Source organism: Spermophilus citellus (assembly GCF_964194105.1).
Source record: "Spermophilus citellus genome assembly, chromosome: 6".
Classification (NCBI taxonomy): Eukaryota; Metazoa; Chordata; class Mammalia; order Rodentia; family Sciuridae; genus Spermophilus; species Spermophilus citellus.
This window is the reverse complement of record NC_138187.1, coordinates 499,087-525,990: the sequence shown is the minus strand read 5'-3', so window position 1 is coordinate 525,990 and position 26,904 is coordinate 499,087. Positions and strand designations below refer to the sequence as shown.

At 63.5% G+C, this 26,904-nt stretch overlaps 2 protein-coding genes and 1 long non-coding RNA gene across 4 annotated transcripts; 1 reads left to right on the top strand and 2 right to left on the bottom strand.

The window, feature by feature from the left end:
- Positions 1–2,225: 2,225 nt before the first annotated feature.
- Positions 2,226–6,741, bottom strand: PRM3 (protamine 3). Its single transcript, XM_081299086.1, has one exon. It carries the CDS (start codon positions 4,622–4,624, stop codon positions 4,238–4,240), a length of 387 nt encoding a protein of 128 aa, XP_081155212.1. The 5' UTR covers positions 4,625–6,741; the 3' UTR covers positions 2,226–4,237.
- A 2,603-nt stretch (positions 6,742–9,344) lies between these two features.
- On the bottom strand, positions 9,345–9,568 carry PRM1 (protamine 1; the record flags this gene model as incomplete). The annotated part of the gene is made up of 2 exons (XM_081300019.1): positions 9,345–9,388; positions 9,460–9,568. 2 exons carry the CDS (start codon positions 9,566–9,568, stop codon positions 9,345–9,347), a joined length of 153 nt encoding a protein of 50 aa, XP_081156145.1.
- Positions 9,569–18,235: 8,667 nt separating this feature from the next.
- LOC308651674 lies at positions 18,236–22,918 on the top strand. Of its 2 annotated transcripts, none has more exons than XR_014022639.1 (3): positions 18,236–18,283; positions 21,928–22,064; positions 22,607–22,918. It is a non-coding gene; the product is annotated as an uncharacterized lncRNA (long non-coding RNA). The 2 variants fall into 2 exon arrangements; XR_014022640.1 differs by lacking the exon at positions 18,236–18,283 and adding an exon at positions 21,725–21,814.
- Positions 22,919–26,904: the final 3,986 nt, after the last annotated feature.

Below are 26,904 nucleotides of genomic sequence, written 5' to 3'. Positions count from 1 at the left end.
GTGCCAAATCCACTGAGCCGCATCCCCCGCCCATTTTTTTTAAATATTTATTTATTTATTTATCTTGGTTTTTGGCGGACACAACATCTTTGTATGTGGTGCTGAGGATCGAACCCGGGCCGCACGCATGCCAGGCGAGCGCGCTACCGCTTGAGTCACATCCCCAGCCCCCCACCCATTTTTTTTTTGTATTTTATTTAGAGACAGGGTCGCACTGAGTTACTTAGGGCCTCGCTAAGTTGCTGAGGCTGGCTTTGAACTCAGGATCCTCCTGCCTTGGCCTCCTGAGCTGCTGGGATCTCAGGCGTGCACCAAGGTGCTCAGCGAGGGGCCGGTTTTTATCAGTACATCCCTAGCACTGAGCAGGGCGCCCGGCACATGTCAGGAACTCAGTAAAAATACATTCACTGAAGCCAGGCGCAGTGGCGCACGCCTGTGATCCCAGCGGCTGGGGAGACTGAGACAGGAGACTCGCAAGTTCAAAGCCAGCCTCAGCCCTGTCTCTAAGTAAAACACAAAATAGGGCAGGGAGGTGGCTCAGTGGTCGAGTGCCCCTGGGTTCAATCCCTGGCACAGAAAAGCAAAAACAAAAACAAACAAAACCCTTTGTTCAGGCCCTTTTGTTCTTCACAAAGCACCTAAGGCTCAGAGAGGTCAAGGGAGGCCTAGGGTCACCCAGCAAGGGAATGGGGAGCTGAGGTTTGACTCTGAGTCTGAGAGGCTGCAGGGCTGAGCTGCTTTTCCTCCTGAATGAGACCCCAGATGGCATCTCAACCCAGGTCCACTCTCCCTTTTCCTGACTGTTTCCCCCTGCTCCACCCAACCCAGGGCGCAGGGGTGCCCTGAGTGACCCCTCGGCAGGCCAGGCTGCACCACACCATTTCCCAACCTCACTTCACCTCGGGCCTCCCCTAATTGAGGCCGTGGGCACTTTCAGAATCCCGGTCCCTCTCAGAGGTGGACTGAGCAGGTTTCTGTTTCCTGGGTTTGCAGCAGCCCGGGCCCCTTCTGACTCTCCTGCTGCTGGGGTCTGTGAGCGCGTCCGGGGGACGGGTTCTGACGTAGGTATGGGGCGTGCGCATGCAGTTGGGGACCCCTGTGCACGCTGGGCTGGGTGGGTTTGGAGGCGCCTCCTGTGTGCATGTGGTTTCAGGTCAGGGGGAGAGAGGGATGGAGCCTTGACCAGGCACATGCCCCCCCGGCTCTCCTCTGCGGTGCCTTCAGTGACCACACTTGGCAGGCTTACGCTCCTGTGGTCCCTGCATGACCTCTTCCCTGCTTTGTGCGTCCATCTGGGGCCCTGAAACATACGCGGCCCCTTGGTTAGTGAGTCAAGTGCTGGCTCAGAGGCATTTGTCCAGGGGACGAGCTTCAACTGGTGTCGCAGACCAGTCACCACAGTAACGCGCTCCTGCAGGGTTGGCGGGTGGACATCCTCCCCTGGCTGCGGCTGGCCCATCTCCTCTTCCGTGTGGTCCCTCCAGTGTCCCCTCGTCCAGCCAGCCTGCCTGCGCACCGTCTGCCCCACTGCCTACTCCCCTGGTCTGTCATTGGCCGCCTCGCCAGCCGTGGCCGAGCTGACCAGCCCAGCAACTCACCCTCCAGTGCCCAGCCAGCATCTAACTCTACATCCAGCAGCTGTGCCCGCCCGACTCCTCCAAGCCGCCAGCCCAGGAGTCTAACCCACGCGTCACCTCAGCTAGTTTACCCGTCCGTCCACTCACAGGCACACACGGTCCTGTCCTTCAGCCTGTCCCTTGATGACCCCCCCATCTCCCGGCCGGCTTCTCATGGTTTATCTGTGCCCTCGTCCCCCAGCCTCGCGCCGGCTCACGCTCCTGCCTGGCTGATCTGCTGTCCGCTGTCCTGAGCACCCCTCCGGTGTCTCCAGAGGACCAGTCCACCCGTGCGTCGTGCGCTGGGCAGCCGGCCCCGTGGCTTCTCTCCTCTCCCCCTTGCTGTGGCTCCTGTGCCCTGGCTGGGAGGCCGCAGTCCCCACCTCACCCCTGGAGGTCCAGTGGGGCTGCCCCGTCACCTCTGGGCCCCGGGCCTCCCCCTGAGCTCCGCCTCTGTCCCCCGCTTGGGGCCCCTGCGGACCCCCTTTCTCAGGCTCACCTTCCCTCTCAAGCCCTTTCTCTCCCTGGGGCAGCATCCACAGTGAGGGCCACCTGGGGGCTGGGGCAGCGCACAGTGTTCGTGGTGCCCCGTGGCGGCGGGGGCTGGGCCTCTGGGTGTCCCTGGGGGTCACACTCGCAGGACAGAGGCCTCCTCCTCCTCCTCTGCCATCAGGCCCACTGTCAGAGTCCCTGCAGCCCACAGCTGGGCTGATGATGGTGGCCACAGAGGGTCAGAGGTGGGGCCCACCGGGATACAGCCCCTGCCCTGCGCTTCACCCCCGCGTGGGGCGGCTCTGGGCCCTCGGTTGTTCCCTCTGCCCTTCACAGTGACCCTGGGGGACACTGAGCAGCGTCTGCACCGGCTCTGCTCCTTGGTCCTCTGCAGCTCTGGACGCTCACCTGTCGAGTGCCAGTTTCCTGTCCTTGCAGACTGGGGATGGCGACTGCCACACGTCACAGGGGACACGGGAAGAATTAGCGGAGGGAGTTGAGGTCCGGCAGTTGGCTCAGAGCCAGGCGTGGTGGCCAGGGCCCGCCCAGGTCTCGGGCAGCCCTCTCCAGCAGGGCCCGGCCCAGGTGCACCTGGCACCTCCGCTGCCCACACCCAACTCGATCCCTTCCGTCGAGCAGCTGCCCTCGGAGCTGTTACCAGGTTGACTTCTTAGTGTCCAGTGGCTTCTCGAGAGAACCATTGCGTCCACGGGCCCTTCCTGCCCTCGGGGCCTGGACCACCCTGTCCGGGCCACTTTGCCCTCGAGCAGCACAGGGACCCTGCGTAGTGGGCTGAATGGGGGCCCCCAGAATCTCTGTCCCCATCCGTGCCCCGGAACCTGACAGTGTGACTCAGTTGGAAAAGGGTCTCTCTGGGGAGAGCAGGCGGACGGTCGGGGGCTCCTCACGGGGGTGCTGGCCGCCCTGGGAAGGCTTCCTGGGTCTCTGCCCCCCCATGGCCCCCGGCTCCTCGCTGCCAACTCCCCACCCCGTGGAGATGGCCAGCACTGTCAGGACGCCCCTCCTGCCCAGGCCCTCCACCCTTCCCGTAGCTCCGCAGACCTCGGGCCAGGAGCCACCCCTGCCCCCGAGCTGCCCCTCAGGATGGAGCCTGCATTTCATTCTCAGGGCCCCTGGTGGCTGGCGCCTGGTGACTCCCCTGGGCCTGCGGGTGGACTCACGGGCCTGAGCAACAGGACAGACCTGCTCAGAGGCCTGAGGCGGGGGACTGCGGCCTCTGCCGTCTGCAGGTCATAGGTGGCCTGGCCTGCCCTCAGCATGGCCTCAGAGACCCCAGGGCTTCCCTGGAAATGCCCTCTCCCCAGCCTGTCCCCTGACCAGGGCCCTCGTGGCCAGGTGGCGGACGCCCAGGAACGGCAGAGCAGATGGGAGCGGGGGTGGGCAGGGGCAGGGGGCAGCAGACCTCAGGCTTGGCCCTGAGCTCCCTGTGCCTGGCAGCCCCTCTCCGGGGGTGAAGACGGGGGCGCAGATGGTTCCCACAGAGGGGCCGAGAGGAGCCAGACGCTCCCGTGAGGCAGAGGGGGCCCCCAGGAGCCCGGTGGCGATATCTGCCTCAGACGCGCGACCACGTCAGGCCCAGGCCCCCCTGTGTGGTTCATGCTCTTAGCCTCACCTGAAGCAGACAGGGGCAGGCTGGGGCTCAGAGACACTCAGTGACCTGCGCGGGGCCACACAGCAGAAAAGAAACTGGAACCCCACGTGCTGGGCTCCCAAGCCAGGGCTCCTTCAGACGACGCTGTCCAGGCTCAGAATGGCCAACGGGGTCCCACCAGGGAGACGTTGATCCCCTGGGGCTGACACCCAAGTGTGTGGAAGAGGCCCCCTGCCCCAGAGATGGAAGCTGAGACGGCTTCCTAGCCCAGGCGCCCACTCTCCACCCACTGGGCAGGAGCAAGGCCACTGTGCCCAGAGCTGGCCTCCCGCGCGGCCAGCCTCCTGCACCCTCTCCCTGCGTGCAGAGCCCTGGGGGGAAGCCGGGGACCAGGGAGTTCCTTGGAGACATTTTATTGACTCTTCTCTGGAGGTTGTCGCTGGGCCGGCGGCGGGCACCCCTCCTGGACATCTGGCGGTGAGGAGTGTGGCGGTGGGCACCTTCTGGGCCTCTGGCGTTACGCGTGCGTCTGCTTGGCCTCGGGGCTCTGCGGGGCCCCCGGGTTGTCCTGGGTGCTCCCCTCCTGCCTCTCAGGCTCCATCAGCAGCAGCTGGCCCTGCACGGGGGGTTGCTCCTCCTCCTCGTCCTCCTCCTCCTCCTCCTCTTCCTCCTCCTCCTCCTCCTCACCCTCTGACGACAGGGAGAAGTTATCCTGGCTCACGCAGGCCACCAGCTTCTTCATGGACGACTCGTGGCCCCGGCTGTGGCCCGTGCCCTGGCCGGTGCCGTGGCCCGTGCTGAGCTTGGCACATCGGGAACCCATGGTCCACTCTGCCCGTCTCTGGACTAGGGAGGGAGGCGGCCGGGGGGTGGAGGGGCTGTGAGGCGGACAGAGTGCTGACATCACAAAGGGGCCCTGGAGCCCACCCCACCCAGCACCCAAGGCAGAGCGGGCAGCTGGGCCGGGGGAGGTCTGTCCAGTGCCACCCACCCCATCTGGCCTCGTTGGCCTGGACACTTGCCCTCTCAGCCGAGAGCCGGGGATCGTGTGCAGACAGGGTCAGGAGAGAGGCTGCCCCTTGGGGCTGGCAGTGGGTGGGCTTCCTGACCCGCTGACGTGGCAGTGGCTCACGGTCTACCTCAAGTTCACCCCACACTGCACCCCTTACAGGGCCGGGCTGTGCCTCCGTGGCCGGGCGCGGTTCCCAGCACACACAGAACCCCTCCTGACTGTTAAAGTGTGTCCTCCAACATCCCGAAAGGCAGCGCCCAAGCTCTGTGGGGTCCCAGGTCTCAGCGGACACAGGGCAACTGCCCGCTGGCGGTGCCACTCATGCCCAGGCCCCAGTGTCTCACGCAGGGCGGGGTGGCGGGTGGGAGGAGCCAGGACCGCTGAGGAGGGGTCTGGCTAGGTCTGGTGCCAGGCACCTGTGATGCCAGCTGCGAGGGAGGCTGAGGCGGGAGGACCTCTAGGTCAAGGCCAGGGGCTACTGGCCTTGTAGGAAGAGGCCCTGGACTTCATCCCCAGCACTGACTTGTCATAATGACCCCCTGAGATGTCCACCTCAATCTGAGAGCCAGTGACAGCTACTGTGTCACTTATCTAGGTGGGCTAGTGTCCCTGTCAGAAGGTGGCAGATTTCAGACACGTGGAGTGGCGGGCAGACGAATTCCCACCAGAACCGCAGCCCTGGCCCAGCCCTGCTGCGGCTCTACCTCGTCCTTGCTGGAGTACACCCGACCTGCCTCCCACCTCGGGCTCTTGCAGCCCTCTGCTGCTCACGTCACCCGGCCACTCTGTCTGGACCGTGCTCCACAGTGGCCCTTCAGTCAGGTTGACTTCCTGGCTTCCAAGACCCTGAGAGGAGGACGGTACCCCAGGGCCTCGCCCCGACCCCCTGGGCCCTCCTGGAGGAGGGGCCGTGACCAGCGCCAGGTGGCTTCCCTGATCCGCAAAGGAGACCCGGCAGCTGGGGTTGCACCAGTCTTTATTCAGCAGGTGACTGCTGGTGGGCTCCTGGGCAGCTCGGGGCAGTGCGGCCCAGGAGGGGTGTCAGGGCCTCACGTTCCTTGGGCAGCTGACTCGGCTTCCACGGGGCTTGGGGAGGGTCACTACTGCCTCCTGCACCTCCTCTTCCTCCTGACTCTTCTGCAGACTTGGGGAAACAAAAGACGGTTCCTGGACCCTGCAGGCTCCTCCCTCCCGGCCTCCCGCCCCGCGCCGCGTCCTCGCGCCCGTGGGTGCCGGCCTGGGCCAGCGGGTGGGCACGCACCTCGGTAGCAGCGGCAGCACCGCCGCCTGTACCGGCACCTGCAGCGCCTGCGGTGCCTCTGGCAGGACTGGCGGCACCTGTGGATCCGCTGCAGCCTCCGCTGGGAGCAGGGCCTGCGCCTGTACTGGCAGCTTCTCTGTGTCCTCCCGAAGACCTCGGCGGGCTCCGGGGTCAGCCCCTGCTCCTGCTCCCGCTCCTGGTCCTCACATCCTGTGTCCTGCCTGGGTCTCTGCTGCAGACGCTCACCGGGGTTCCTCACGCGGCATCGGACCATGGCGTCTGCGGCTCGGGGGCAGACCCGGGGCAACTGGGCTGAGGCTGCAGCTGGTTGAGGCGGGAGGAGGGCTGGGGCCCGCCTGCTCTTGGTGTTGCTGTTGGTCTGCTGGGTGGGGCTCTCAGGGCCCATATATAAAGGGGGCCCCACTATGACCTGGCGGCCCTGCCCAGCCCCCTCTGTGAGGGCGACTCAGGGCAGGGCCCACTGCCCGGCACACCTGGTGGGATGGGGCCAGGTGGCCTCTTGCCTGGCCTGTAACGTGTGTCCCCCGGAGCCAGAGGACCCTCGGATCCCGAGAAAGCCACGGCTTTTCCTGTCCCAGTCAAGCCTCCACCGGTGCCACTCCTCAGTGTCCTGCTGTGATCCCAGGCTTGAGGTGGCCACTGTTATGCAGTCGCATGACATGACTGCATAATGGCCGCATGCCCGGAGGTGACCACTCCTCCCCAGCCTCCCTGCCTCCACCGTTTCCTTTTCCCTCTCCCCCTTCCACATAGTGACCCTTGACCTTCTGGTCTCACGTTCCCTCCATTGACATTCTTTATGGCTGAATAAAACTCCACTGTGTACACAGACCATCTTGTCCACTGATGGACACCGGGCTGGTGCCACATTTGGCTGTTGTGAATTCTGCTGCTGTGAACATGGAAATGCGAGTGTCCCTGCCGAATGCTGACTCTTCAGCGTCGATACCGAGGACCGGCTCAGCTGGGTCTTCCGAGGGCCCTCCATACGATTTCCGTAGCAGACGTACTGATTTACACTCCCACCCACCGTGCAGACGTTCACACATTTATTTGCCATTTGTATTTCTTTTGAAAAGCGTTTCGTTGGCCCGTTTATCAATTGGGTCACTTGCCGTCACAAGAGCACCTACAGAGATCCTCTCCCTCCTCGGGCGCTTTTTAATTTGCTGCCGAAGATGGCAGAGCTCGAAGGATCCCGCTGACCAAGTCACTGGCCGCGTCTGAAGCTGGAGTGAAGCCCACGTGCCCTCCTAGGAGTCAGGGAGGTCTTTGGTGCGGGGCCAGAGATGGAGGTCCCGTCTCCTCCTCCGTGGCGATACCCAGTTTCCCGTTAATCTCAACCTGGTCCTGTGGAGGCCCAGGGTGCACTCAGTGTCCAGCACCAAACTCAGACACCAAGCCCTGTCCGTAGGAATGAGGCCCCTGGCGGCCTTTGGGTGCGTGACGGGTTTGTGTGACGTGTGTCCCGTGGGACCCTCCCCACAGAGCCCGGTCCTGCTCCCCGACGCTCACAGGGCTAAAGGGACTTGGCACACGTGGTGAAAGCCAGGGTCTCGGGGTGGGGACATTCTCCTGGATCACCTGGGAGGGCCCAGTGCCATCTCACAGGGGCCTCAGGGAGGCAGGAAGAGCGGGGAGGGAGGCCGTGAGCCAGGGGCGCAGGTGGCCGCTGGCCCCTGGGAAAGGCAAGGAGAGGGCTCTTCCCCAAACCTCCTGCCGGCACCCTGCCGTGAGCCCCTGAAACCTGCCTTCAAGACCCGTTTGGGACTTTTCTACTCATGTAGGTGCCAGGACGGGACTGGACTCGACAGCCCTACCACTGAGCTACGTCCTCAGGCCGTCTGTCTTTTGTGACAGGGCCGTGCTAGGCGGCCCAGACTGGCTTGGAACTCTCCGTCCTCTTGCCTCAGCCTCCCAAGTTGCTGGGACCACAGCGACTGGCCCGGCTCTGTTTTCCCCTCAGACCTGCAGGACTAAGATAATGGACCTGTCTTCTTCTACGCCATGGACTTTGTGGTCATCTGTCGACAGCAGCGATGAGAGGACGGAGGGCTCAACGGGGCAGCCCTGGCCAGGGGCAGGGCCGTCCCCTCAGCCTCCCCTGGGGCCCTGGTAAAACCACGAGTGACCAGAGCTCACCCCAGGTGCTGCTCGCTGGGAATCTCCAGAGTTAGAGCTTGAGGGTCAAAATGGAAGTCCACCTGCCACCCTCCCGGGACATGGCCGGGTCACCAGAGCAGCCCTGCGCGTCTTCAGAAGCAGCCTGGCTGCCGCTGCCGCGCGGGGTCAGTCGAGGACCCGGAGCTGGGCACACAGAGGGCTCACATGCCGGGAGCCAGGCAGGCCTGTCCTTCAGGGGACTGCTCTTGAGTTCCGGTGGCTGATGAGGTGCCACGGGAGGACCACCCTGGGCGCGTCCAGGGGTCGGAGGGCTGGGCTTTCCCGGCCTGTGACGGAGCCTGTCAGACCAAGTCCAAGTCCGGTCGCTCTTGGGTCCAGGTGTCCAGCCCCTGTGGCCATCTCCACGTCTCACTCACTGTGGGAACTCGGGGGCAGGCAGTGTCCTGAGGGAGTGTGGCCCAGGCAGCACGGTGGGCAAGTGCCCCGTCCTTGGCCGTGACGGTGTACCCCTGTGTGGCGCCACTGAGGACCAGATGGAGTCCAGCCTGCTAACCCACCAGCTGGACACGCCATCCTTATATTCATCTGGAGGGCTTCTGACAGGTGACCGACTTGTGACTCACCTCTGGGCTGAAATGGACCCAGGTGGCACTTTGTGAGGTCACGGGCTTCTCTTGTGGGTGGTGCTGGTCCCCAAGCCCAGGGCCTGGCGGGCGCTGGGCCAGCACTGTGACAGGGCCCTCCCCCACCATCCCGCACACAGGGGTCATATCTTGAGCTCAAGCTGTCACTTGGACTGGCTCTGGGGCCCCGAGACACCCTCAGGAGTTGCCGAACCCCGTGGTACACACTCCTGCAGGGGCCCGTTTCATGTCCCCGCACGCGCTGGGAGTCCCGGGGCGTCAGGGGCTCCGTGACCTGGCCGCGGAGCTCTGCCGAGTTGGCGGTCGAGGTGGTCCGGGAGGCGGATGGCCCAGGGAGACGCCCTCCCGCCCCCCGCCTCTGCCCTCCCCAGCCCCGAGGCCCCTCTCAAGGACCATGAGACGGTGGGTGGGATGATTTCTCGACATTTATTGACAGGTGGCATTGTTCCTCAGCAGGCTCCTGTTTTCACTGGACGGTGGCATTTCCAAGAGGTGGCAGGAGGGTCTTGAAGTCTGGTGACATTCCTGGGCAGGAGTTGCATGGTCTCGCACGCGGCCCGTCTCAGTACCTTCTGTACCTCAGGGTGTACGTGCGGCGGCAGCACCCTAGGGGACAGAGAGGCGTCAGGGGAGGCCCGGCCCCGGCCCCGGCCCCCCACCCCGGGCTGCACCCTTACTTAAGGCTCTCCGCCTCCGGCAGCAACGCCTCCTCCGTCTGCGACATCTTCGTCTCCGGCGGCGGCCTCTGCTCCGGCATGGGACGCGGCAGCATGTGTATCGTGCCATGGCCAGGGTAGACTGGGGCTACGCGGGCTCAGAGCAGGCGCACCACCGCGGCTGAGCCAGCCAACCTGTGAGCAGGTGGAACTTCGTGGGCTGAGGGCCAGGCCCGGCCTGCTCCTCTTATAGACCCAGGGCCCCCCTGGGCATTGTGAGGTCAGAGGGGCCGCCACCTCACAGACCAGGGCTCCCGCCTCGCGTCCATATATGGGCAGGGGCGGGGAGGGCAGCCCCCCCCCCCCCGGGCCTGCGGGTCACAGCCACAGGGACCCAGGGTGACCTCTGCATCAGGGCAGCCTCCGCTCCTCATCCACTGGCCAATCCCCACTGGGTCCCGCTGGGGCTGGGTTCTGGGAAGGGCCCTGGGGTCAGGGAGGGAGCAGACAGTGTCCTCCTGCCCCCTGGTTGGGCAGGAGTGAGATGGGCGCAGGACGGGGACCCTGGGGGCCTGGGGGCCAGCGCTAGGGCACCCCGAGAGGGGGATGAGCTGCTCCTGCGTGGCAGGCTGGGGGTGACCGGGCGGGACAGCTGCTCTGTGGGCGCAGGGTCTCCTGGGCTGACAGAGGTGTCGGGAGCCACCGTGGTGGGCGCAGCCCGGGGAGCCCTGAGGCCACGGGGCTGTGGGCTGGGAAGGCGGAGTTCCTCGGGGGACTTCACCTCCACCAGAAAGTAAAGGCCGCGGGGCCAAAGCCTGTGGGCGAGGACGGGTGTGGGCCGGGGACCTGCCCCCGGGCTTGGTCAGACACCTCCCCTGTCCCCCTGAGTCTTCGGGTGCAAGTGCAGCCACTGAGAGTTGGGGCCACCAGAGGGGGGCACAGTGTGTGGGGGGGTGACCGACCACAGGTGTCCTCCTGTGGTCCTGAAGGTGTCCAGGGAGGAGGCAGCAGGGAGGAGCCAGCAGGCAGCTGTCCACCACCCAGTTTAGGGCGGCCCCCCTGCAGCCCCGCTGCTGCCCACGGGCCTTTGTCTAACTGAGCTGCTCGGTCCCCTTCCCTGATAAGTGGGAGGGCACCTCAGGCCAGCTCGGCCCTGCTGGAACCCAGCCTCCCGCTGCCCGCTGTCCGGCAGGAGGGAGGGAGAGGGGGGAGGGGTCCTTTCCCGGCCTCAGGTGGGGCTGAGGAAGGACAGAGGGGACACCAGGTGGGCAGTCTGCTCCTGGCCCTCACCTGCAGCGGGGGGAACCCACTAGGTTCCGAGGGGGCTGTGCTGGCCCCCGGAGGTTAGAGTCCATGTTCCCTCACCGACTGGGTCCAGTGGCGTCCTGGTCCCCGGTCCTCGCACACGATTTTCTGATTGAGCTGGGGATGGAACCAGGGCCTCCCCAGGGCCCAGTGGCTGTCGCCCCCTGAGCCGCACCCCAGCCCCGCGGTGCTGTCACAGGGTGACCCACAGGGTCTCAGACCAGGAAGCTCCATTCAAACCCATTCAGGGCAACCTCAAACACATTGATCCAGATTAAACACAAAGTGCACTGAACATGGCTTCTCTGGAAATGAAGAATGACAGAATAGCATTTAAATTCCTAAACATGTTCAAGAGGCCACGGGCACCCAAGGATTAGAAATGTCACTCTCCAGGGCTTCAGAATCCCCAGGCCCAGAGTTGAGGTGACACTGGAGGGGAGGGCGCCAAGGTGGCAGGAGCTGTGGGTGCCCGCTGTCCCGGGCGGCCCTGCCCTACACAGCTGTTGGGGGCCCGGCACCTGCAGCTTCTACCAGGTCCTGAGTGTCACGCGTCGGCACTGGGCAGAGGGACAGGCTTAACAGTGGAACGCAGCGGCCGTGGGGGCACCAGGAGGGGCGGCCCTGGAGCTGACCAGCCTCTGGCCTCTCACGGGGTCGGCGCGCGGTCCCCTGGCTGGCCCAGCCCTCGCCACTCTGGGATGTTCTGTTATCTGCCCCCCTCCCCCCCAGGAGAGGGACCTCCTGGGGCCACCCTAGGGCTGACATGGGACCAGTGTGCAGAAGCAGCCACAGCCCCCTCTCAGGGTCCTTTTCCCGTGATTTCTAGACAGACACACCCCCTGGCCACCCTGTCCCGGTGGGTACGGTCACCAGACCCCGCCAGCTTCCCCTGCCGGATCCCAAGAGGACCCCCGCTCTGCCCCACAGCCCTGGAGGGGCAGTCACATGGCACGTCCTGACCCCTCCCCGCCCACCGCCACACCTGTGACGTCACAGTGGTCACCCACACGGCCACCTGCTCGAGGGCAGAGAGGGGAAGGGGAGTGGGCGTGCCCCTCTGCTGTCAGGAAGAGCGAGGCAGAGACGTCTCAGACGGGACATGGGCAGGGACACACCAGGGGGAGACTCCTGGCCTGCAGCCGGGCAGCTGCTTCCCACTGCCCACTGGAGGGGTGGGTGCCGTGTGCACACGGCCGGCCCTGGTGCAGCGGGCGCTCCCAAGTGGCCTCCTAGTCAGAGGGAGGACTTGGATCTGTCCGTCTCTGAGAGCTGGCCGGGGCAGGGCCCGATCTCAGCCGACCCCCACTCCACGTGTCGACCAGCGGTCAGCTGGTGCTGGACAGAGCAGGGAGCAGACCCTCCCACAGCCCAACCCTACGCAGAGGCCCAGGCGAGCGGAGGTGCCTGGGAAGGAGGGAGCCAGAGAGAGCGAGCCCTGAGAGAGCGACGGAGCTGGCCCGCCATTGGCCCTTCTCTCCTCCACCCCACGGAGCGGAGGCCCTTGGCCCCCTGGGCTGCCTCCAGGAGCTCACTCTGGGACGCCCACGGCTCCCTGGGGCCGAGCCTTCTCTCTTCCTGAGACACTTCTGCTCCTGGGGTCCTGAGGGCCATCTGCCATTTCCCAGCTCACAGGCATTTCTACCTCGGGGCCTTTGCACCAGCCGTTTCCACTGTCTGCAGTTCTGGCTCTAGGCCTGGTTCTGCCCCGCTGACGGCTTCCTGCCAGGCGGGTCTCTGGCTCCTCGGAGGCCGCCCTGGCCTCTCTTCTGGGGTTCCTCCTCCCCCTGGTCTTTAGCACACCCTCCTGGGGAGGCCTGTTTAGGTCCTTGCAGGCTGTTTTGCCGGACCCTGTGTCTGCTCCCGGCCACATCCCTGCCCAGGCAGGGCCAGAGGCGCCCCCTTCCCGGTCACCAGTGCCCTCTCCTCCCCTGGGGTGATCAGGTCCCCTCCACCCAGATGTCATCAGGCGGCTCCCGGGGGAGGAGGGGGGGAAGAGAGAGCTTTGTGTCCAGCACCCACTCCTCGGGTCCAAGACGGGCCAGCCCCTCCGCCGTCCAGCTCTGTCGTTCTGGGCGAAAGCACCTGATGTACAAAGAATCCTGGAAAAGTCAGTCGGCAAACAGAGCCCTCCACGTCACGTAGGCACCCACGGAGCCACGGAGCGGGACCCTGCCCTCTGCAAAGTGCACTCCCTGGACAAGGGCACCCAGGCTGCCCTCTGCAGGGGCGTGTCTCAGGCCGTGGCCTCGGGAGGGAGGCGGAGGTCACCTGGGACCAGAGGACTTCTTGGCGGTGTCTTGGAGTCGAGTTTGGAGGGGTGACTAGGAGCCTGCAGAGCCCAGGAGGAGGGAAGGGTGGCCACACGGGTCACCCATCAACATTTTGCTCAAACCGAGAGACAGTTGGCGGGTTTGGTGTCTCCTTTGTCTCCTGCCCAAGGGACACTGTGAGAACTCCAGCCCTGGCGGGGGGTACTCAGAGCCCGCTAACGTCCAAAAGCAAAGTTAGAAAAGTCTCCCCCAAAGTATCTTTTGTTTTTTGGGGAGGGTCCGGGGATTGAACTCAGGGACAGTTGACCCCTGAGCCACGTCCCCAGCCCTATTTTGTATGATATTTAGAGACAGGGCCTCACTGAGCTGCTTAGGGCCTCACTTTGCTGAGGCTGGCTTTGAACCCGTGATCCTCCTGCCTCAGCCTCCCAAACACTGGGGTCACAGATGTGGGCCACCGCGCCCGACTCCCCCAAAGAACCTTTATACCAAAAACACGTTTTTTAGAGCAAGTGTTCGATGAGGTCCACGGGGTTCGGCAGCTCGCTCTGACGTGGAGCCAGGCCTGCCGTCCAGGGAGGAGAGGCCCGTCCAGTTTCTTACAAAGTGAGTCCTGCTCCTGGGTATTACCCAAGAGAAAAAGCTGGCCCCCGCCCCCGCCCGCCCCTCAGGAACGCGGGCACAGACTCTTCCTAAGTGGTCCCGGGGAGGGGGGGCAGATGGGGCACCCAGACCAGAGGACCCCCGCTTGCTCCCCACATGGCGCGCACGACTCAGCCACGTGTGCTGGGTGACGGGCAAGGACCCTGTGACTGTCACTTTATAAGCAATTAAAAAAAAAACTATTGAAGATCTGTCGTGGGCTTCATCTGTGACTGACACACACAGCATCCGGATGGCTCTGTCCTGGGGCCCATGGGGAGCAGACGCCGCGCCTCAGCGGTCTTCAGGGTGGAAACGCCCACCCACGGCCCTTGCTGAGCATCTGGGGGTGCAGCTGAAGAACAGGGGACAGGGACGTCTGTGGCCTGGGAAGGGACTGGGGCGGCCCGGCGCACGTGATCTTGATTTGGTTAGTAAATAAGTTTGTGTTAAAAGCCACACAGTTAAAATTGGTGCCGTCGCGTACTTCACTATGTAAATGTGAGTCCCCAAGAAGAACCGCGGGTGGCTGACCCGGTGGCACAGCGACGGGCGGTAAGGCACTTGGTTGACGGGAAACAGAAACCAGCCGACAGCTGGGCTCATTTGCAGTTTCCCCACCGCCGCGGGTCTGCGGTCCTGCAGCTGGCCGCGTGCAGCTGGCCCCTCCAGAGGGGGCTGGGCCAGGCGGAGGAGGGGCCTGGGAGGCGGTGGCCCAGGGACACACTGCCCGCGCCTGGTGCCCTCTGCGGGGACTCACTCCAGGCTGGGACCTCATCTCCCAATCTGCAAAAGGGGACTGAAAGCCCTTCCTCTGCCCGGTGTGCGTGAGGGACGGGTGTGCCCTCTGCGGGGACGGGGTGCCCTCTGCGGGGACGGGTGTGCCCTCTGCGGGGACGCGGGGGTCCCACAGGAGAGCCCCGCAGTGAGCGTCTTCATCTGCCACAGGACGAGCCCATCAGAGGGAGGGGACCGGGCTGCCGAGACGCCAGCCCAGGTCCTGGGGGACGGTAACAGCTCTGTGGTTACAGAAGAGCAGCGAAAGCCACCAGGTCCCCAGGGCCGGGCTCAGACCTCCGATGCCTGTGGAAGTGCAGAACCCCAGGCCGGGCCGCAGGGGTCCCTGGGCTTAGGGAACGTCACCGTCCCAGCCTGTCTCTGAACCAGGGTCTGCCACCCAGGAGAAGCCCTCGGGTTGGCGCCACTGTCCCCAACCTGAAGGGAACGGTCAGGCAGCCCGAGAGCTGACATTCCTCTCTTTACTTGACACCAGGGTTGAACTCGGGGACACCGGGTGCTGAGCACCTCCCCAGCCTGTGTTAGAGTCAGGGTCTCACTGAGCGGCCGAGCGCCTCACATGGCTGAGCCGGCTTTGAACTCGCCGTCCTCCGGCCTCAGCCTCCTGAGCCACTGGGATCCCAGGCATGTGTCACCGCGCCCGGCCAGAGCTGGCACTCTCGTCCCCAAATGGAAGTCCCCGTTTCTCAGAGGGACAGCCGGGGCTGAGGGAAGTGAACTGACCTCCCCCAGGGGAGGGCCACTGGGGGACGCAGGCCTGAGGTCCTTCCGATTCTCCTGGGGACCTGGTGCAGAGGCAGCGGGCTCCACTCCCCAGCTCCTCCGGGTGCCCCGAAGCCTGGTTTCTCTAAGACCCGCAGCCTGGGAGGCTGGGCAGGCCCGGGCCTGGCCGGAGGCCGTGCTTGTTTTCTGGCTGACCAGGGAGGGGAGCACCAGCACCCTGTTGGGGCCCACTGTGGCCCCACCACCAGCCCAGCTCTGGGTCCAAGAACCCCGCAGAAGGAAGGAAGCAGCCACCTGGGGATCAGGACCCTCCCCGCTCAGCATCTACCAGTCCTTTTCCACCAGCCGCCTCCTCACGACACAGATGAGGAGACAAGCCCAGAGACGCCCATGAACGCCCGAGGACACACAGTAAGTGGTGCAGGGAAACCAGGCAGGCCCAGCCGGAGTCCCCAGAAGCGCTTGATCTCCTTCCCCAAACCAATATAAAAGAGGAACCCCGAGCTGCCAGTGTGGGTCGGGGTAACAAAGCAGGCCACCTGGTGGCCCAGACAGCAGCCTTACGGTCTCCCAGTTTGAGAGGCCTGTGGCAGGCAGGGCTGGTCCTGGTGAGAACCTGGGGAGACCCATTCCGGCCCGTCCCTCCCTTCCAGGAGCTTCTTGGGACCAGTGGTCCCGAGGCCTCCCCCTCGCCTCTGCCCGTCTCCCTGAGGACCCCCCACCGCCCCTGACCTGCCTCCTCTTGGAGGACTGTGGGGTCGCGACTCGTGCACATCTGGGATCCTGAGCCATCACATGGCAGAGACCCGTGTGCAAGGAAGGCACCTGGGCAAGTCTCCACGGGCCCCCTCAGGGCGTGCAGGTAAGAGGGAGGAGCCACAGGCCATGAGAGGGCAGGGTTGGGGACCTGGGGACAGGAGAGGGGTCACACAGGACGGGCGCAGCAGCGTTTCTGTGGCAACGCTCGGGGCCAACCCCGGCTGCAGGCCTGGCTGCACCGAGGCCCCTGCTGAACCCCAGCTGCGCCCCTGGTCGCAGGTACCCTCTCGAGCCGTGGTCTCAGCGCCCAGCCTCGGTTCCAGTTCCCGGGACAGAAACCTCATGGTGGCCTCCGGACCTGTGCTGGGGACTGTCCCCTCTGCCGGAAGGTGCAGGAACTGGCTGGCCCTTCTCTGCTCAGTCCAACTGTGGCAGGCCTGCCTTCCCCGCCCAGCCCCTGGGCCTCTGCTGGCCACCTCTGCCTCATGGACAGACGGGCGTCAGTCCCTCCATCTGAGCGCAGGGCAGCGCGTCCCTCCCAGCTCCACCAGGCTTGCCGCGTGAGTGACACCGCGCTCTTGAAGACGAGCTTTCCCTGGCGGTCAGTGAACGGGGCTCAGACGTGGGGAGGACCCCTGAAGTTGACGGCAGACCACGGTCCCCAGGAAAGTCTTTCCCTGGGGACAGGGTCCCATGGTGTCCCCCAGCGTCTCCGTGAGAAGACTAAGCACTTGGTATTGAGTGTCGTCTGGCCACTGTGCCCATGAGGGACACTAAGCCACAGGAGGGGGAGGTGGCCACTTGGATCTCGCGGTGCCAGGTAGACAGTTAGCACCTCATTCATGTCTTGTGCAGACCTAATGGGGATGGGCCCTGGAGACATCCGCCACCAGAAGGAACCAGCCCCAGAGACCTCAGAGTGGACGCTCGGGAGACCCAGGGACAGCCGGATCACGGTGGCCTGGGCTGGGGAGGGACCAGAGGTGCACGAGGTGTCTTTGGAGGGTGAAGATGTCCGGAGCGTGGGTCCTGTCCTGGTCACAGCACTCTGCGTGGGTAAGAACCCCTCGCCACGGGTGACGTGGGCCATGTGTCACCCGCAGGTGTCCCTTCACTAATTCCCAGGTGAGAAAGCCTGGGGCCCTGCCGGGAGCAGAGCTGCAGGTGAGTGGGGGAGGGGGCCCTGGCCCGCCCACCCCTGAGAGCCCAGGTTCCCGGGCCCCAGTAGGAGGCAGCGGGTACAGAGTGTCCGGGGCCTGGCCGGGGGACTGCAGCTGGCCCGGGACAGCTCCGGGAGCTGCTGGGCACCGTGGAGCCTCTGTCCACACAGCTGCGGGCTGAAGTCTGCAGGGAGTTTAGGGGACTGCTGAGCCCCGGGCCCTGGGGACACTGGACCCACCAAGGGAGCAGCTTTCTCCCCGGGTGGCTGGGGGCCCAGAGCGGGTGAGCCGGGGTTAGAGAGGGACAAACGAAAGTCCAACGCCCACGTTAAGTGGCCCCGGAAGCCCACGGCCTTCCCGAGGGCTCCGTCCTCCTGAGAGCTGGACCCCGGTTGCGCCGCCCCTGCCTGGAGACGAAGGCGCCCGCGCAGCTTGGGATACTTCAAGGCTCCTCGGGGGGCCAGGGGCCGCGGCCCAGCTTCTGAGAAGCACTGCCCTGGGGAGCGCGCAGCCCCCTCGGGGTCTGGGGAAGAGTGCCCGGGCCACCTGGGGGTGGTGATGTGACAATAGTGGCAATAGCTGACGCTGAGCAAAGGCCACCTCGCGCCAGGCCCCTGCCGTCCGTGCATCAGCCCTCCACCTCCTCAGAGGGCCCCGAGGCCTTCAATCCCCCCCGAGGTCCCAAGGCCAGCACCTCCGTCCAGCTGCCCTGTGCCACCCCGTGTTTGTGGGTGAGCGGGACAGACAGCGGGAAGGAGCTGGGTGGGTGCACACGCAGGCTACGCTCTGAACGTCGGTGTCACCCCAAGCTCATGTGATCCCTTAGCCCCAGGGCCCTGGCATATCAGGGTGGGTCGTTGGGAGGTGGCCGGGTCATGGGGCAGACTGTCCTCAGTGGGTGGGTGCCCTTCTGGAAGGAGCTGTCTGTGAACCCGGAGCCCCGCCAGGGCCAGACCCGCGGGCACCTGGCCTTGGGCGTCTTACCCAGAACTCCGAGGCACGAACACCTGCTATTTATAGGCTCCCCGTCCGCGGTGTTTTGTGCTTGGCAGCCCCAACAACTAAGATAGCACCCGATGGAATATGATTCAGCCTTTAAAAAAGAAGAGCCTGTGGGCCGGGCGGCGGCTCGGTGGAGGGGCACCTGCCCGGCCGGCGTGGGCTGAGTTCCATCCCGGCATCCCGGTAAGTCCGCTGGCATGGAGCTGTGGTGGCCGATCGAGTCCCCATGGGCTTCACAAATGATAAAACGAAAATCAATCAAAAAAAGAAGTGGATCCTGACACCCGTCACCACGAGGGTGAACTCTGAGGACTTCGTGCTGAGGGACCCGCCAGCCACAGGGAGACAGAACCGCGTGGTCCCACTCACACGAGGGCGCGAGGGCTGGAGGGAAAGGAACCGGGCGGTTGTTGACTGGGAGCAGAGAGTGTCGCCAGGTGAAGAGCGTCCTGGGGACGGACCGCTCACTGGTGCAGGTGTCCTGAACGCGGCTGGCGTCACCTGAGCTCTGGAAGTGCAGGCCTCGGGGGGCAGGAGCCCAGGGCCAGCTCGGGGCATTTTCTCAAGCCCCGGGGATGCTGCGATGTGCCACCCACGAGGGCCACTGCCCAGAGCCTTGTGGAGGGGACCGGCTCTGCCGCTCGGTGCTGGACCTGCCCGGCCTCGGCCCCTGGTGACAGTGTGTGAGAGTGCCCACCTCAGGATGGCACCGGGGACTCTGGGAGCCAAAGTTCCCCTGTGCTAGGACGGTCCTTGGCACCCGCTCACGCTCCGTAAGTGGAAGATAAGTTCCCGCCCCCGGGAGGTGGGCACCAGGCCGGCGGGACCCACGGTCACATGGGGGTGGCCCAGACTGTCCCTTCCCGTTGGGACACACCAGGAAGCTGCCGCTGTCTTCCAGGCCCTCGTCCAGGGGCGATGGGGACAGGGATGCGGGGCGTCACCCTGGGACCTCGGGGCTCGGGAAGAGCGGCCCCGGCCAGGACCCGGTTCGCGGAGCTGCCCTTTCACTGTCACGTTCTCGGAAGGGTGGCCCTTGCCGGCCCTCGCTGCCAGCCCCCCTGCCGCCCCGCCAGGCCTGGGCACCGAGTCCTCAGGGTGTCCCTGTCCCAGGAGCAGATAAGAAACGCCCCGTAGCTGCCAAGGGCAGAGCCTGGCCGCCCAGCTGTGCCCTGCGAGGCGCGGTGGGTGGAGCCCGCTGTGGGCAGGGAGCCAGGGCACCTGACCCACAGCGCCTCGCTGGCCACACGCCCCCCCCCCCCAGGGGACACAGCACACATGCCCTGGCGCCTGTCCCTAAGTAAAAATATGAAAAGGGCTGGGGACGTGGCTCTGTGGCTAAGACCCCTGGGTTCCGTCCCCAGAGCGAAAAAGGACACCTCCCGGGTGGCACCCTCCCAGATCCCAGAGCTGGGAGACCAGGGCAGGAGGACCCCAAGTTGAAGGCCAACCTTGCCCGATCTTAGCTACTTAGTAACAAAACCAACCACACACAGGAACACGCACACACACATGCACACACGCACAGGAACACACAGGAACACACACACAACACACACAGAGGAACACACACACGCACACACACACGCACACACAGGAACACAGAGCTGCCCACGCAGGGCACAGCGGGGGTCTGGGCTGAGGTGTGGTCAGCCTGGTGAGGACTGGGTGCTGGGGTTCCGTGTCCATCTTGGGGTGCATTCTTCTTCTCCTTCTCCTTCTCCTTCTCCTTCCTCCTCCTCCTCCTCCTCCTCCTCCTCCTCCTCCTCCTCCTCCTCCTCCTCCTCCTCCTCCTCCTCCTCCTCCTCTTTTTTCCCTCTTGGTCCTGGGGGTGGAACCCAAGGTGCTCTACACCCACCCTCGTCCCCAGCCCTTTTTATTTTTTATTTGAGACAGGGTCTCCAGTTGCTAAGGTTCTTGCTAAATGTGCTAAATTGCCGAGTCTGGCCTCAAACTTGCTGTCCTCCTGCCTCAGCCTCCCAAGTGGCTGGATCACAGGCCTGCACCACCTCACCCGTGTGCGTGCATTCTTACTGGGTTTTTTTCTTCCAAAGAAGGAAGAAAAGTGCCTGCTTTGTCCACCTGGCTTGCTGGAGGACAGCCTGCCCTATATGCCCGTTCTCTGAAAGATTCAGGTTTCAGTTAATTGGGGCTTTGGAATCAGGACTGCGAGGCTCACCTCTCTGTGCCCCGACTTTGTTCTGACCGTGCCGGGCTCGGGTCACCTGCATTTCCCTCTGTGAACAGCACAGTGATTGGAGGGGTGGACGCTGGCGAGCGCCTTGTTACTGTGAACACAGCACTATGACAGTCACCCGGCTTGCTGTGTGGCCTCAACCAGGCAGTGCAGCGTGGCCACCTGGGGGTCCCCAGTGTGCTGCACACCAGCCTACTCCAGGCCTGGGACCAGGTGGCCACTGGGCTGGGAAGCCCTGCCGGGCCTCTGGCCTGTGCTCCTGTAAGTCCCCCTGGGCCTCTGGCCTGCACTCCTGTGAGCCCCGCCCTCTGGCCTGCGCTCCTGTAAGTCCCCCTGAGCCTCTGGCCTGCACTCCTGTGAGTCCCCCTGAGCCTCTGGCCTGCACTCCTCCTGTTTTGCCCTGGGTCTTGCTCTGGAAGGTGCAGGTTCTGACCCTGGGCCCAGAACAGGCTCCGGAGGACTAACGCAGCAGCCTGGGCCTGGCCACCCAGGTGCCCTCCGCGGCTCCCAGCCCTCCACCATGCTCCCAGGTCCAGGTGCCGCCCTGCCTGTCTGGGGACTGCGTGTGGTCCCCAGAACACAAAGCCACTGCTTGGCGGCTCAGCCTGGTGGGGGAGGGGGACCTCCTCAGGAGGTTCCCAGAAATGGGATCAGGGCTTCAAAGGGACCCTGCAGAGGCATGTCTGAGAGCGGCCTCCCCGGGCAGCCCTCCCATGCCCCGCCCCTGCTCTTGGAGACCAGGGTGCCTCCCTGGGTGGCCTCTGCCCTCCTTGGTCCCTCAGCTCCTCCCTGCCTGAGGTTGCTGTCCCCCCCAGCCTGTCCGTCCTGCCCCCCCACCCACAAGGCTGCATTAAACTCTACCCATTCACTTTCTCACTTTGTCCCTGGTCCCGGGGGGCCATGCAGCTGTGACCTGGCCTGCGGCTCCGGAGCTCCAGAGGTCTGGTCAACAGTTCCCCGCTCACCACATGACCCTGACCGGGACCCCACATGACCGTGACCTGACCAGGACCATGTGCAGGGGGAGCCCAGCCTCGGCATCCTCCATCCACCACAAGAGCTCAGTGGACTCCCTGGAGGTGTCCCCTCAGCCACCTGCTGGCCAGCCCCTCCTCTGCGCAGGGCCATCGGGTGCTGCTGACCGACTTCACCCAGTCCCTCCCCCTGGGTCCCAGCTCCCTCTGTGCAGCCCGGCCAGGGGGGATGAGGACTCCCAGGAGGCGCCTGGCTGCAGGGAGAAGAGGCCCGTGTCCCCGGGAGCCAGGCAGGACCCAGGGCCACCACAGGGGGGTGTGTCCCCCGACCCCCAGATCAGAAACGTGGAACTGTTGTGGGCGAGGAGCCTGTGTCCAGTCCTGCTGTGCGCGGGCCACTTGCCGGGAACGGAGTGGACCCTGCTTCCTCCCTGAGAAGGGAGGCCTGGGCGGGTGGAGCTGGAGGGCCAGGGAGGGGCAGGAGAGCAGGCAGCAGAACTGTCATCCAGGGCTGCACAGGGATCAGCCCAAGAACCAGCCCGTGTGAGTGAACACCTACTGTGTGCTCTGCACCTACTGTGTGCTCTGCAGCCTTGGTCAGACCTGTCCCCCACAGCCACCCAGTACAGGACGGTTTCTGTTTCCTTTTCTCACAGGGCAGACCAGGGCTCAGAGGGACGTGGTGCTGGCCTGGGAGGATGCTGGGAGGAGGAGGGCGGGGTCAGACGAAGCCCTTTTCCCACAGCCTGGAACTGAGTGTGCGTCCCACGGGGGACACAGAGTGGAACAGTAGGTAAGTAAGGCCATTGTGGCCGTGACGCTGGGCAGGGGGTGAAACGGAAAATGGTGGATGGGGGTGGGGGTCGGCATGCGCCAGACCACCAGGGAGGGGACCCCATGGAAGCCATGGATGAACTCGGGGAGCAGGAGGAGGGGACAGTGTCCTAGGGGTGGGGACAGCAGGTGCAAAGGCCCCGAGGTCTGGTGTCCCGGAGGAACAGAAAGGCCTGCATGGAATTCTGGGAACGGAGGGCAGTGGAGGGAGAGGCAGGCCAGCAGGCGTCCCCCCTGCGAGGACGGCGCTCGTGCACAGGGGGATGCAGGTGAAGACTGGCTCTGAAGGGGACTAATACGGGAGGCAGGGTTTGCTGAGAGCCGAGTGTCGGTGTTCTGGGGCACGGGGGACCAGAGCCCCGTGGCCCGGGGAGCGGTGAGGGGTCAGGAGTGGCAAGAGGGGGCCAGAGCGAGGCCGACCTCCTCGGGTGGTGGGGCCCTGGGAGCAGGCAGGGCTAATCCTGCTCAGTGCCCTTGGCGGCTGCCCTCGTCTCTGTCCAGGGCACCTGTGAGCTCGGAGTCGCGCTGGCCCCGCCCTCGATTCTCCTCTGGACACCCCTGATCAGGCCGCAGCGGAGGACTGGACCTCGCCGCTCCCCCACTGCCCGCCGCGCCCGCCGCCACCCTGCTCCAGGCTCGGGCCTCTCTGGTCACTGCGGCTGCCCAGGCACTTGCCCACGCAGCAGCCAGGGCCCTGCCCACAGCCCACCCAGCCAGACCCTCCAGACGAGGTCCGCTCCTGTTGCATTTAGAGCAGGACCCGGGGCCCCTGCGTGGCCCGCTGGGCTCTCCGCTCTGTCCTTCCTGCCTCTGGGCCTCACTGGCCACCCCGCCCCCCCGCCAACCCCCACAGAGCGCCCCTGGTTTGGAGAAAGTGCTGGGGCTCTGGCGGGTGGTCACCGGCTCCCCCTGCCTCCTGGCCAGCCCCTGCTGTCCCCCGGGCAGCCATCTCGCGGTCGCCCTTCCCGGAAGATCCTCTTCTTTCTGGGCAAACCCATGAAGCCGGGCTCAGCCTGGGTTTTCTGAAACGGTTCCACTTTCACAGAATCGGGGCTGTTTCGAGAAAAGGGGTCTGTCCCCGGTTCTCTGTACTGGCCTGGGCTCTGGCTTCTGCCCTGGAGAATCTTCCCGTGAACCAGCTCACGCCACTTAGGGGACAGAGATCCGGCCCCAGTTGGGAATGTGTTCTTCAAAGCCACGCCTACATGGATCCAAGGGGGGCCAGCGCTTCCAGGTCATCAGCGGCCACTCTCTGGAGGCCACAGTGAACCCATGTCCTCACGGGTTGTACTGGAAAGCACTTAGGCTTTGGAGACAGGCTGATTTTGAGTCACCCTCTTACTGGCTGTGTACTCTTGGGCGAGTTACTGAACCTCTCTGAGGCCTTGGTTTCTTGAGATAGATTTGGGGTCTAGTAATTCCTGAATACTTCAGATTTTCAGTTTGACACTTCTTAAAATGAAGTGTGGTGTGGACGGCCCTTCCATTACTGTAACAAATGCCTAGAATAATCAGTTTATAAAGAGAAAAAGTTTCCTTTGACTCAGAGTTTTGAAGGTTTCAGTTCGCAGTTGGCCCCTCGTTTTGGGACTGTGGAGGCAGCTCACGGAAGGACGTGAGGCTGCACCTTGGCTGGGCAGCAAAAGGGAGAAAAAGAGGAAGAGTCTGGGGTCCTGCAATCCCCTGCAAAGACACACCTCTCAAAGCCTCCCACAGGGCCATGCCTCCTGAAGTTCCCCAGAGGGCCAAGCTGGGGACCCAGCGGCTCTGCTGGACGTTCTAGGGTCTCCTAAGTCGAGCTCCCTGGAGCGGGAATGGCATTTTCCACTGGTCACCGTCCGCGATGCAGCCTGCTTCCACTTGGATGATGCCTCCCCTCAGGCGGCTGAGGTTCTGCTGTGTTTGGGGGTACACTTCCATTTTTTCTTGTTTTCTTTTTCAGTTCTGAGGATTGGGGTGCTTGACCACGGAGCCGCACCCCAGCCCTTCTCCAGTTTTAGTTTGAGACAGGGCCTTGCCATGTCTCCAGGAGAGCACCTGTGTCCAGGTTCGAGGGCAGAGGCCGACTCTGGGGTGTGGGGTGAACTTAGTGACCACTTCCAGGAGCCCTGTGGGTCCAGTTAACTCGCAGGAGCAGCGGCAAAGCAGGAGAAGGAGGCCCTGTCCTGCGAGCGAGCCCTGGCGGACACATGCATGTCCCCATTCTGGCTCTGCGGGTCCCACGGGTGCAGGGCTTGGGGGCAGTTTCTGCCCCCGACATGAAATGACACTGGGGAAAAAATAACAAAACAAAACAGAACAGAGAGCGGTTAGAGGAACAGGAGTCTGGCCTCTTTAACTCCCCCTTGTACAGGAGCCTGTTTTCAGTCACCTGAGGCCTGCTGTGACCCTTGGCACAGAGAAGGGCTCAGCCGGTGGCAGCCACTGCTGTTATGGAGGTCACTGTGCAGCCCTCTTTCTCAGGGCAGCAGGGTCCCCCTTTGTCCCTGGAAGTCTGGGCATGTCTGGGGCTGAGCGGCCTGGGAGCCGGTCGGTGGGCAGCCCAGGAAGCCTTAGCTGCGAGGTTGGAGCAGGGAGCAGGAGCCCTCTCCAGAGCGCCCCTGAGGACACTTGAGGCCCAGTGGGGGGAGGGCGGACCCCCACGGAGGGAGGCTCACCATGTGTGTCAACAGACTGAGGTGTCTGCTCATGACAGTGATTTGAGACAGATGTTGCAGCTCTTGGAGCTGGTGAAACTCTGAAACTCTGTAGGCCCCCCGTCTTTCGTGGGAGGTGTCTGGCTTTGGTTACACAGAGCTGCCCTGGAGCCCGGGAAAGAGCTCACACGGGTCTTTCAGGGGCACACGCTCTGTTTCTGTTTTATAATTGAATTCACTGCCGACATTTTTAGAGGTGGAGAGTCTACATTAAAATGTCTTGCAAAATTGGATCTGCAGGGCTGGGCCCGCCTTCCCGGGGGTAACAACGAGCTGGGTGTGATTGACCCAGGAAGCCATCTGAAGGCCAGTTTGTCACAGCCACACCAGGGCTACTGCCTGGCCACTGTGGGCATCTGAATTTGAGACCTCCGGGGTGCTGGTGACGAAGACAGACTCAAATATGTACCGTGAAGACAAAGGCAAGTGAATAGCTTAGGGCAGTGGTTCTCAGTGGGCCAGTTCTGCTCCCCGGGGTAGCAGCAGTGTCTGAAGGTGGACCCTCACCACGTCAGGAGGGTGCACCTGGCGTCTCCTGGGTGGAAGACAGGCGGCATCTCATTAAGGGGTTCTTCTTCCTGCCCTGGATGGTCCAAGCCACCCTAAAACTGACAGTCTCAAATAGTGGGTAAATAACAAAGCACCAACACTCAGAAATATGTTTGCAGAAAAGCAGCCCCTGATACATCTAGTCCTCACGGAGCTGGAACTGGACAACGGCCAGTGGCTCCTCTGGTGGTTTACTTATAGGAGTCCGTCAGAGGCAGGGATGAGGCTTCCAGGCCTGAGTCTTGCTGTGGGATGTCTTTGATGAACTGCACTCAGCAGGTTGATTGACATCTTGGCAGGTCACCCCCGACTCAGGTGCTGTGTGGGCCCCAGCAGAGCAGGATAGAGATCCACATGGTCACCGGGCAATTGGTCAAAGGAAATGTCCACTGGTCATTCCCAGACACTAGATGTCTATCCACAAGGCTTCCATGTGCCGTGACCCACATGCCACCCACGGATAGACAGCTCCTGAAACCGGGGACATACAGCCCCCTCCCACAAAAGACTGTCCACCCCAAAATGTCAACAGGGTAAGGTTGAGAAACCCTGGACCGAGGGCAACGACCAGCCATGCACAGCTCACAGGTGTATTCTGAAACGTGTAAATTAATATGCCCAGAAGTTAATCATTTCTTAGTGCTTTTTAGATTATTTAGAGGTTTTTATACTAGTGCTTTCACATCTTTTACTTAGATTATTTTCTGAGTGTTTTTTTTAAATTTTTTCCTTATTTTAGATTTTCCTGTTCTTAAGTGTCCTGCAATGAATGTGCATTTCTTTGTGAAAAAAAGATGTGGTAATATACTTATTAACTTTTATTAAAATGTAATAAAATAAAAACATAACAAAAATAGTCCGGTGCAATGGCATAAGCCTGTAATCCCAGCAACCTGGGAAGCCCAGGCAGGAAGGAGGATTGCAAATCCCAAGTCAGCCTCAGCAACTTAGTGAAACATTGTCTAAAACTAAAAAATAAAAAAGGGCTGGGGTGTACTTCAGCGGTAGGGCACCTCTCCTTCAATCCCAGGATGGATGGATAGACAGAGGATGTCCCCCTTCCCAGCCCTATCTCCTAACTTCCGTTTGAACTTGTTTTTCAGTTGACACACAGTATCTGTAGGACTGGGCAGGAAACAGCTGTTTGGATCCACGCACACTCTGTGCACTGCGCACGTCAGGGAGCGGGTCCCATCAGCGCCCCTTACAGTTAACGTTCCCATTTGTCTTTCGTGACAGCCGCGCGGGCCGCTCCTGCACCCCAGGGTTCCCCACTGCGCAGTGCTGAGCTGTGCAGGGCGACGCAGAGATGGCCCCCTCGGCGCCCCGCAAGCTGCGCGCCCCACCCGCAGCCGCGCCGCCTCCGCGTCCTCCTGCCCCTTCGCTCCGTGTGGGGGGCGGCTCCTTGGAGGACGCATGCGCACTCCTGCTGGCGCGAGGGCGCCGGCCCGCGGCCCCGCCTCCCGCGGCTGCCCATTGGTCGGCCTCGCCGGCGTGCTCCCGGTAGGTGGCCTCGGGCCAGGTCTCGCTGTCGATCAAAGTTGGCGGGAAAGC

Coding starts and splice junctions, on each gene's coding strand:
- PRM3 (XM_081299086.1), bottom strand. CDS start 4,624: ATGTCAGCACTCTGTCCGCCTCACAGCCCCTCCACCCCCCGGCCGCCT.